The sequence below is a fragment of the Ricinus communis genome, chromosome 7, assembly GCF_019578655.1.
Source record: "Ricinus communis isolate WT05 ecotype wild-type chromosome 7, ASM1957865v1, whole genome shotgun sequence".
Taxonomy (NCBI): Eukaryota; Viridiplantae; Streptophyta; class Magnoliopsida; order Malpighiales; family Euphorbiaceae; genus Ricinus; species Ricinus communis.
In genome coordinates, this window is record NC_063262.1 from 14,191,185 (window position 1) to 14,202,684 (window position 11,500).

The window sequence follows — 11,500 nt, forward strand, 5'->3', positions numbered from 1 at the left end:
TGCAACAAGCAATCCTCCTAAGATTTTAAATTTTGCTTAACTATGGTTCTAAGTAACTGAGATAAAGTTCTATTAACTACTTCGATTTGGCCATCAGTTTGAGGGTGACAAGTAGTAGAAAATAAAATTTTGGTATCCAACTTTCCTCATAAAGTTTTCCAAAAGTAGCTTAGATACTTAGCATCCTTATCACTAATAATGTTTTTTGGCATTCCATGTAAGTGCACAATCTTTTTAAAGAACAAACATGTAATATGTCATGCATAATCGGTTTTACTAGAAGCAAGGAAATGTGACATTTTAGAAAACCTATCAATAATAATATAAACGGAATCATGCCCACGCCTAGTCCTAGGTAATCTAAGCACAAGATGTCACAACCCTATTTTAAATAATAATTAATATGCATTAGCATATTATTAAATATGTCATTTGCATCATAATTTTATGTAACACCTTTCACTGTATTATGTGGTAGAAGGATATATGAATATAGTAGAGTTTATGGGTATTTCAATTAAGTGAGGACAAGATTGTAAGGATAGTTAGAGGAGTTATTTGTAGTATAAGTTTGAGTGAGGGGTTAATTGATTAATAGGATTTATAGTGAGGGTTGTAGGGAGAGGAAAGTTAAAAGGACAAGTGTCACCTTAAAGAGAGTGACAAGTGGCAATAATAATAATAATAATAATATGAAAAGGTGAGTGGGGAATCTCTATATCACCACTTCATTTCCTTTTCTTCTTTTCTTCTTCTATTCCATTTTTCCACTTTTTCTCAAATTCCATTAACATCATTTGAAGCTTTTGATAGAGAATATAATTAAGGTTTGGAGCAGGTTTTATTGTTGATAGATTTAATTGAAGAGCAAGAAGCTTAATAGAGGTGAGTTTATCTTTAACTATCTATTTGAGTGATTAAGTTAGATTTTTGGGTAATTTGAGAAAAACTTGATTAGAACCTGTAGTACTGTAATTATGACAAAATATAGCATGAATCATGTGTAATTTTGTGAAAAAACATATCATTTGATGTTTGATTACATGAGTTGTGGATATTTGCATGTTGCTGATTCTTGACCTGTGTAAAACAATCACAAAATTTTGACTATAACTTGAGTTATAAAAGTCTAGATTTAGTGAATTTAGTGTCCATGGAAACTTTAAGATGTTATATATAAGTCTACAAAATTTCATAAGAAAATTCATCCATTTGGTTGGTCGTTTAAGAGACAATTTTTTACTGCTCTGCTGAAACGGGAATTGGAGCACCTATACTAAAATTATCATAACTTTCTTTATATAAATGGTTTTTAGGTGATTCTTGTTGATACATTTTTTAAATGGATATAAGCATGATTTTGGAAAATGTGAGATTTTTATTATTTGTATATAATGTCTGGCGTAATTTTAAATTTAGTACTTGTAAGCTGCCTACGAAAATAAACATGCTGTTATGTTATCAATCATCTCATGCATCATATTAAATCAAGTATAGATAATCATTTGGTGAATTTGGATATTTTTAGGGAGATTGAGGACTGATGTACATATATATACATATATATATATATACACACACACACACAAAAATATATATATATATATATATATATATATATGTACATATGCCTTGTTATTGAATTGTATTTTGTATTGAATATGTGAATAGGTGTGTCCAAGGGCAATGAAGTGGTAAGAAGAGAGGAATATGACTACCTTGTTGTCCTATAAATTTTTTGTAAGTATTTAATAGACTAAACTTTGTGTATATTGAGTAGAAATTATTATGTTTGATTATTTGACATGTTCTTGGTTGATTGAGTTGGTGTTTGCTATGCTCTTGGCGTGTTGAGTGGTAATGAATAAATTGATACTGGTGAATTATGAATTGGATGAGATATTACTTGAGTTGAGAATTTGTGAATTGATTGTGATGTGTGATGAAGTGAATTGATTGTGATGTGTTGTGAAGTGAAGTGAATTAATTGTGATTTAGGGAAAGGATGACTTTCGGATTGATACATGTGTGATCAGAAAAGCTGAGCCGGGCGGATAGCTATCTGAGTTTGTGAGATGGTGAGACTGAGCCGGGCGGATAGTCTCATCAGATATCTACCGGAACGTGAATTATGTGATAAAATGTGAGGTTAAGTCACCCGACCCTACTTTTATGGGAATTAATATAAAATAGAATTGTTTGTTTGGTTGAAATATTGAATTGGTTGAGTTTGAAATTGTTTATGAATTAATTGTATGATTTATGTGCTTAATATAACTTTGGTAATTTTTGCCTAATATACTATTGTTTAGTAAATTAAATGCTCATTGAGTTGCCAGTTCATTCCTTAGCAACATTTTTTTTCTTTCTAGGTTATCGCAGTTGTAGATAGCTTTAGCTGTGCATTGCTTCCTTTTACATCGGTTAATATTATCAGGTGGGCCAGAGGAGTTATCTCGAGCCTAGAGGCATTCTGGGTACTTGTGTATATTTAACTTATGTATATTAAGCTTGTGATGCCACATAAGTTTATAAATATATGTTGGAATTATGTAATAATATACATTTATAAAGTTAAAGGTATTGATCTCGTTAATTACTAGTTTGGTAAAATTTTCACTATATTTTCTTTATGAAATGTTTTTAGGCCATATTATATATGTGTATCAACTTAGCTTGGATTTAAAACCCTTATAATGCTACTTACAAGTTAATTACGTATTTTGGTATTTATTTGGATGTTTTGAGTTTGGGTTTGACAGTTTTTGGTATCAGAGCGGGGATTAGACCTTTGGGGCATGAGAATGAGTATGAGTATGCATGTATGTGTTTATGTTATGCTATTGGAAGTATATGTGTTTGTGATATGTGAATATAAGTTAGAATTGTTAATATGTTGTAATGTGCAAGATGCTTGTATGAATGAATTGATGGGAATAGATGGGATTAAGATCACATCATGCAAGCATATAGTAATTATGGATAAAGCATTCATTACAGTAAAGTTTGTTAATGATATAGGCATGAATGAACACTCCATTAGCCCGATAGGTTCACATGAGTCAGTTCATGCACATCATGTTGAATAAGAATAGGTGAATGAAAATGAACTGCCATGAGGGAGAGTTGATGGGTATGCTCAGCAAATAACTGAAGAGTTAAGAAGATTAGCTCAATAGCAACAACATCCACCTTCATTGAACACACCTGCATTAGATGCAAACTTTGGGAAGTTAAGAAACCATGGGGGAAAAGAGTTTGAGGGGACAACTGATTTGATGGTAGTAGAGGAATGGCTGAAGTCTGTTGAAAGTGTGTTTACACAATTTAAAACCCTTATAATGCTATTTACAAGTTAATTACTGGTATTTATTTGGATGTTTTGAGTTTGGGTTTGACATAAGATCCATAGAAATATTAATCCAAAGAGAACTAGGCATGAGTAAAAGCATATATAAAGCATGTAGTTTTGACTTAAACTTGGCTTGTTTACACACAATGCACATCTTAGCAATATCCTTTTTCATGTTAGACCAATAAAAGTGATCATGTAAAATACTCAAAGTCTTAGCAATGCCAAAATTACCCATCAATCCACCTTTATGGGCTTTACGCACAAGCAATTCACCCATGGAACATGTAGGCACACATAATTTATTCTCTTTAAACAAGTAGCCTTCATTCTTATAGAACTTACATGATAAACTTTGCCAAAGTCATTATCATTTTCATATAAGCCTTTAATATACTCAAACCCTAATAACTTGTATAGAGTAGCTAGTAATGTGTACCTTCTTGAAAATGCATCGGCCACAACATTGTCTTTACCTTATTTCTATTTGATTGCATAAGGAAAAGACTTTATGAACTCGCTCCACTTCCCATGGCTCTTATTGAGCTTGTTTTACCCTTTCAAGTGTGGTTTCCCTGATCAAACTAGAGGTTACCAAAGAACCATGCATAGCACTGAATAGGGATCAAGACAAGATTTGGGAGCATTCAAGAGGCAAATTAGGGTTTGATATTTTGAATTGGAAAATTAGGGTTTCTCATCCAACTTGAAAGAGAACGGTGTACATGCCTTTAATTTACTTTTCTGATTTTATTCCTTATTTTGTGATGCTTAATAGTATGAGTAGCTAAATTGTTGAACCCAATTGGGGTTCCTATGTTGTTGGATTGATCTTAATGTTATGAGATTTTGATTGTCAATTCTTGATTCTTCTTGCTTTTATTATTAATGAGAAGTCACTTTATTCATGAGACATTGTGAATTGTGGAATTTAGATTGTTTTATGCAATTGAGAGATTCGTTTAGTAATCGGAAAATTGAATAGCAAGAACTGGTTAATAATCACTTAGAGATAAGGGTAATTGACTAGCCGAATTAAGAATTAACAAAGCTTAATAGAGGCGGGTTAAACCTTAATGCTAATCGAATAATCGATCGTTAGGAAGAGTTCCAACTTTAGGTTATTAGGTTTAGGAATTCGGTTATCTCGAGAGGGAGACCGAATTCAGTTAAGACTTTGTCCATGGGTAATTGCAATTAATAATCAATTTAATCTCTATCTTCACTAAAATCCAATTAACTTAGGTCCCCTAGGGTTTGCTTTTCCTTCGAGAGTTTTCCTAAATCCTTTCAGATAATTTGACATTTAATTAATTGTTTGTTCATAATTAATCAAAGAATAACACTTCATTGATTTCTTTAGGTTAGATAACTTAAGACGCTGCAGTAGGTCTAGGTTCACCCTTTCCCGATAATACGACCTTGATACTCGCCATTAGTGCTAGACTGCATCGATAGGTTCACTGCCTTAGATTGTAGCTATGTAAATAGCTTATCAAGTTTTTTGGCGCCGTTGCTAGGGAATCTACTTTTTGTATGAACTAGAACGAACTTGTGTTTTTGTTAATTTAGCCATATTTATTTTTCTATCTTTATTTTGCTTTATTTTATTTTTTCATTGTTTTAACTATTTTTTGTTCTTCGGTCGCTACATTCCATTTGTAGGTAGTTTATGACTAGGAGCTCAAACTCTAATCTTATAGAGCCTCTGTCTGATTCAGAATGATCCCTCAGACTTTTAAGGAAGCATTTGCAATTAGAAGAGGAGGAGATTGAGGTTGAGGTACCTGTAGATAGACCAGAAGGGATGGAGAATCACAATGGGAATGTCGTAGCAAATGCCAACAAAATGATGTACGAGTTTGCTAAACCATCATTGGATGGGACACAAACGAGTATACTCAGACCGGCGGTGGCAGCTAACAATTTCGAGATAAAGCCAAATGTGATCCAGATGGTACATCAAAGTGTATAGTTTCGGGGGCTGCAAAGCAAGGATCCCAATGCCCATGTAGCCAACTTTTTAGAGATATGCGACACTTTCAAGATAAATGGAACTACCGATGATGCCATCCGGTTGAGATTATTTCCATTTTCTTTAAGGGATAGAGCAAAGAGACTGCAGTCCCTTCTACCGCACACTATTACAACCTGGAAATCTTTGGCTGAAAAATTTCTTTACAAGTACTTCCCTCTAGCTAAAATTGAGAAATGACATTTCTTCTTTTTGTGCAGATGGACGACGAGAGCATGTATGACGCTTGAGAGAGGTATAAGGACTTGTTGAGATGCTGCCCACACCACGTTCTACCAATATGGATGTAGGTTCGGATCTTTTACAGCGGTTTGAACCTTGCTACGAGGCAAATGGTGGACGCTGCAGCAGGTGGAGCTTTGAACAACAAGACGCGAGAGTAAGCGCAGAACCTAATAGAGGAAATGGCCATGAACAACTACCAGTGGCAATCCTCTATAAGTCGGCCGGTCAAACAAGGAAGGGTCAACCAGTTAGACTCCACAGCAGCCTTAGCAGCTCAAGTGGAGCTTCTGACCAAGAAAATAGACCAGCTTCAGATGCCAGTTCAAGTAGCCCAAATAAGCTGCGAGTTTTGTAGTGGCTCGTATTACGGTGCAAACTGTAATGCAGGAGGTATGTTTGCTAGTTCCTCTACTTCATCTAATGTTTCTGCTGACCATGAACAGGTTAATTACATGTGGAATGCACCCGGACATTAGAACAACCCTTATAGCAGCACATATAATCCTAGGTGGAGAAAATCACCCCAATTTTAGTTGGCGCAACAATAATGCCCAGGGTCCACTAGGTTTTCAAAGACTCCATCAGCAGCCGCCACAGCAGCAGTAGCAAGCTGGACCATCAAAGCTTCTTCCACCAGCCGAGAAGAAATCTAACTTGGAGGAGCTGATGATGAAGTTTGTCACGTCGATTGAGACAAGGTTCCAGCAGACCGAAAGTGCTCTTAGAAACCAGTAAGCATCCATTCAAAACATGGAAAATCAGATTGGACAGATTTCTAAGATGTTGTCCGAAAGGCAACAAGGAGTGCTCCCCAACACCACTGAGTCTAACCCGAGGGAGCACGTGAACGCCATCACTTTGCGTTTAGGTAAGTTAGTTTTAGCTCCTTCTAAGCCTGTTGTTGATGATGCTACTATTGATGTGCAGATTGAGGCGAGCAGTAAGGTTAAGGAACTTGAGACGCAAAAGTTGCAACCAATCCCAGTCAAGGAGTATCAACCCAAGATTCCTTATCCTGCTAGACTGAAGCAAGTAGAAGCACAAGAGCACTTTAGTAAGCTTTTAGATATTTTTAGACAACTACATATTAACTTGCCTTTTGTTGATGTATTGAAGTAAATGCCGAAGTATGCCAAATTCTTGAAGGACATACTTAGCAACAAAAGCAAGCTAGAAGAGGTAGCATTCGTAAAGCTCAATGAAGAGTGCTCAACAGTGTTTCAGAGTGATTTACCAGAGAAACGTCACGACCCAGAAAGTTTTTCTGTCCTTGCACTTTGAGTAACTTGTGCGCTGATGAGGCATTAGCTGATTTAGGCACTAGCATAAATATAATGCCCACAAGTATGTTTAATAAGCTAGGTTTACGGGAAGAAAAACCCACTAGGATGTGTATTCAATTAGCTTATCATTCTGTTAAGCTTCTTAGGGGGATTGTAGAGAATGTGCTAGTCAAGGTAGATAAATTTATATTTCCTGTGGACTTTGTAGTTATGGATATGGATAATGAGCATGGCGTGCCTTTGATTTTAGGGAGACCTTTCCTTGCCACGGCTAGAGCCAAAATAGATGTATTCGAGGAAAAGTTAGAGCTTAATATAGGGGATGATTGTGTTACTTTCAGTTTACCCCCATTCGAGAGTCCTCCCGCCAATCATGTTCACGCCATTTGCGCTATTGATGGGATTAGTTTTGCATGTGATAAACCACCACAAAATATACTAGTAGATTTTGCTTTGCATGCTTCTTTGTGTTATCACTTTTTTAAAGAAAACAACTTGCATCAATTTGAAACTTCGCGTTATGATACACTCGAGAAGGGTAGTTACAAGTTTGTTTATGACATGTCATCTACAGGATTAGGAGTGGATGGCTAGACGTCCCAACTCGGCATGGAAAGCACCACCTTGGCCACCTACTGCGCCCATCAGACCGCCTCCTTGCGATTATATGCCTCAGTCCCCAGCTTACAATGCACCCACCTTCTCAATTTGCCAACGGGGCAAGGATGTTGCTGTAGAGTCCAGCTAAGGACTCGACCAAAAAGAAGAGCTTTTTGGGAGGCACCCCAAAACTTTAATTTTATGCTTTTATTAACATTTTTGTTTTGTCAGTTATTACATGCTTGATGGTAGTTAGAACACTTACTTAATAAGTAAACATAATTGTATGAATCTAGGGTTTCACTAATTTAAGTCAGAATTTTTAGTAATCGTTGAAGTGGGACTTTCCCGTTTAATTCACTTACTTGATTTACGGCCTAAATGTGTGCGTATATATGTCAAATGCAGGTAGGGAGTTCGGCGACTCGAGATGGTGAAGGAAAGCCCGAAATCAACCCTTTCACCACGGTTTCTATGGCCATCACGAGCTACAACACCAGGCCATGCTCATCAGCACAGCCGAAGTCAAGCTCGTGGTGAGAGAACACAAAGCACAAAGAAAAACTCAGCCCTCACCACGGCTACCAAAGGCACCGCGGGCAGCAACACCAGGCAATGCTGGTCAGCACGGCCGTGCCCCCACCAGTGCCAAATGGTGCATCATTGAAGCTTAAAGGCTCAGCACGGGCTGAGTCCTGGCCGTGCTGATCAGTACGGCCTTGCTCCCGCCCGTGCTGACCCCCGTGCCTATATAAAGGGGAGCTTTCAAAAATTTTGCTACCCTCTTTCTAAGCTCCAAGGCGTTGTTTTCTTCCATTTCTCTAATTCTTCTTACCTTTCTCAGTAATTCCAAGTAAGTCTCTTCACTTTTTGCTTTTATTTATTTTAATTTGGTTTTTCTTTTATGCATATACTTTATTTAGGACGTGCTAGTATGTTTTGGTAGTTGTACGTTGTTACACTGCTTCAATATGACCTCAATTAGATTTAATTTATATTGGTTGCTATGTTTGCTGTGAATTCGATTATGAAATGATAAGTGTGGGGTTTGGCGACAATAAAGTTTGTCCATGGCATTTTATTATGAACAATCGTTAGCATAAAGTTGCGTTAAAGTAGGCCGGAATGTATTTGTTAATTAGTTTATGCAGGAGATTGAGGCTTTAGTCTTTTGTTAAGTCTAAAGTTTTCTGTTAGTCAAATTATAGCTGTTATGCTGTTTAATTTTCGGTAGAATTTCTAATTAAATTAATTTCTTGTTAATTAGTTTATGCACCAGCACCAGCACCTCCACCTCCACCGCAACAGCAACTAGTCCGAGCCCAAAGAGCACCAGTTGCGAATCCACCTGCGCCTGGTCATCATCCATTGTGGACATTCCCTAACGCAGATAACGAAAGTCGATTCCAAGTCATGAGATGGAAATAAGTGATGGCGGGTCATTGCATCGACTTCATATCCCTAGAAAGAGTGGGATTGGTTCAGGATGTGCATACTCTATTCGAGACTTTGCCATATGCGTGATTCTTTGACATCATTGAGCCAACCAACCATGAGCTTACGATTGAGTTCCTCAGTAGCTTCTTCCTGCAGCAACAGATCACAAACTGGCATAAGCCTGATGCAGTTTATTTCAGACTTGGAGGAAGAGAGTTCTCAATGTCAGTCCCATAATTTGGCATGCATTTGGGATTATGGACTGAACATGAGATCTCGGGCGAGGAGTATCAGGGATTTCTCTACATTAACCTAATATCATACGACACCATATGGGACTCATTGGTACTTAGGCCAGAATCGTACTACCCAAGCAGGTCTAAGGCGTCTAGCCTTCCGGATCATCTCCGCTATCTCCATACCCTATTAGCTTACACCATGACAGGCAGATGAGACAGTTTTGGAGCGGTAACACAGACTGATGTCTTCATCCTCTAGGCTATGCAACATCAAAAGAAGCTTGACTTGGGATATTTATTGGCTCAACAAATCTGTTCATTTATAGTAGATGCCCAGAAGAAGATGCATTGTTGTTTTGGCCTGTATGTGACTAGGTTAGCCAAGAGACTGAATGTATTAGACGACAGTCTATCAGAGCTTTCAAAGATTGGGGACATGACACCTCTAGGGATCAGGCAGATGATCACGGTTACTAGACATCCACATGGTATAGAATACAGGCTTGTGAACACAATAGTTAGGGAGGCTAGAGAGGCAGCGGCTAGAGGAGCCCAAGACCCATTGGCTGGGATCCCAGATGTTAGGATTCCTAACCCAGCTAGAGTGTTTATGTCTACATCTGGAGCCTCATCCTCTTATTCTGTAGGGACATCGAGTGCTCAGATTAGTGCATTGGCTGACCGACTAGATCGAGTCTGCGATGTACAGCAGCAGCACTATACTCAGTTTGGGCAATTTCAAGAGGAGACTAGGGCACAGTTTGGCGGTTTAAACATTATGCTTCAGCAGCTTATAAGAGGGTTGGAGAGGCAGGTCACGCAAACATACTTAATAGTGGAGCAGATGAGAAAAATGATGGACGCTGGAGCACAAAATCAGCGGTTAATCGATGATATAGAGTTTGATCTGGCAGGATGTTTCACGGATCCTGATCCACCACCGCCCCCTCCTTTAGCGACTTCCCTACTCTTCATCTTCCAGCAGATCCAACCAATGAGGATACACCATCAGCAGACTCCCAGCAGTGAAACAAAAACTTGTGCTACTTTTCTTTTTTCCTTTTTCTTTTTATTTTCTCTCCTTTATTTTATTTTATTTTCTTATCTTTTTTGCATGCTTAGTTTTATGTTATTTCCTTTCATTTTTCCTTTCATGTTAATTTATTTTAGTAGAACACTATGCTTTCCCATTTTGAAATGAACACTAAGTATGATCTTCAAGGACTATGATGTGCTAGTTATATGCTATACCCATTTTTAATTTTTCTAACACTGTGGACAGTGTTATACTCAAGTGTGGGGTGGGTATCCCTTAATTGTTTAAAAGCAATGATAATGGACCATGCTTAGGATGTTAAGACCTAGGGTTCGAATGACATTCAAGTTTAGTTTATTCTTTCGTAATTAATGACTTAATTCACACACTAGTACTTGATTGTCCCTCTTTATCTTCTATTCTTGAAATCAATTTCATCGTATTCAACATGTCAATTTGGCTGGGTTAAACCGGTGTTACCTGAGTTCCTTGCAAATTTACAACCTTTGACTGTGAACTTTGATTATGTCGACCTCGTATTCAATTTACGTGAGGATTCATGTACTTACCTTCATTTCCAGAACTTGTTCTATAATGCTTGTTGCGATTACATGAATTTTTGAATATTATTAGATGATTTGGGCAACTTAGGATTTACCACATCTGGCCAAAAGCCTACCCTCTGTTTTCATTAGTCAGCCAGTTTGAGCCGTAACCTTTTCTTTATAATTTACACCTAATCACTACGCATACACCATTCTTTACATCTGTCTTTCCATTTCACCCTGTATACTGAGTAATTATGTGTTATGTTTTTTCATTTATGGAATCATAGTGCCTAACATTGTTTTTAATTCACTTAATCTTTTCAGTCATTCTTTGATGCTCCTTTCAATCCAAAAATTGGATATTTATTCTTATTGTTTATGTTAATAACCACAGTAGCCCCTACATAAGCTGCTGTAATATATACATAGTATATATATAAAAAAAAGAAAAAAAAAATTATTATTACTTATTTCTTAGCTTTTAGCTCTTCTGAATCTAACTCTTGTGAGCATCCTTTACTTCAAATAAGACTTTGTGAATACTTTTATTGTTTAGCACTCAGTTCCTGAAGCATTCAGTTTAATTAAGTGCATAATTTTTCAGTATACTTTACACTTCTATCCAAATATTCGTACCTTTACCTCAGCCTCATTACAACCCTTGAAAAGACCCTTTGATTTTGGTATTCAATTATTTCGCGGTAGCGAAGATGAGATTTATGAGCAAGCTTATGGTAAACAGGTT

General features: G+C 37.0%; 1 protein-coding gene, 1 long non-coding RNA gene and 1 other non-coding gene across 3 annotated transcripts; 2 read left to right on the plus strand and 1 right to left on the minus strand.

Annotated features, from left to right (window-relative positions):
- Positions 1 to 782: 782 nt before the first annotated feature.
- Positions 783 to 2,128, plus strand: LOC125370594. The gene is made up of 3 exons (XR_007216617.1): positions 783 to 885; positions 1,672 to 1,740; positions 1,999 to 2,128. It is a non-coding gene; the product is annotated as an uncharacterized LOC125370594 (long non-coding RNA).
- Positions 2,129 to 5,553: 3,425 nt separating this feature from the next.
- LOC112535448 lies at positions 5,554 to 5,661 on the minus strand. The gene has a single exon (XR_003079576.1). It is a non-coding gene; the product is annotated as a small nucleolar RNA R71 (small nucleolar RNA).
- Positions 5,662 to 7,487: 1,826 nt separating this feature from the next.
- Positions 7,488 to 10,817, plus strand: LOC125370686. Its single transcript, XM_048377152.1, has 2 exons — positions 7,488 to 8,348; positions 8,763 to 10,817. The coding sequence occupies exon 2, from the start codon at positions 9,434 to 9,436 to the stop codon at positions 10,370 to 10,372; it is 939 nt and encodes a 312-aa protein (XP_048233109.1). The 5' UTR covers positions 7,488 to 8,348; positions 8,763 to 9,433; the 3' UTR covers positions 10,373 to 10,817.
- The last annotated feature ends 683 nt before the right edge of the window (positions 10,818 to 11,500 follow it).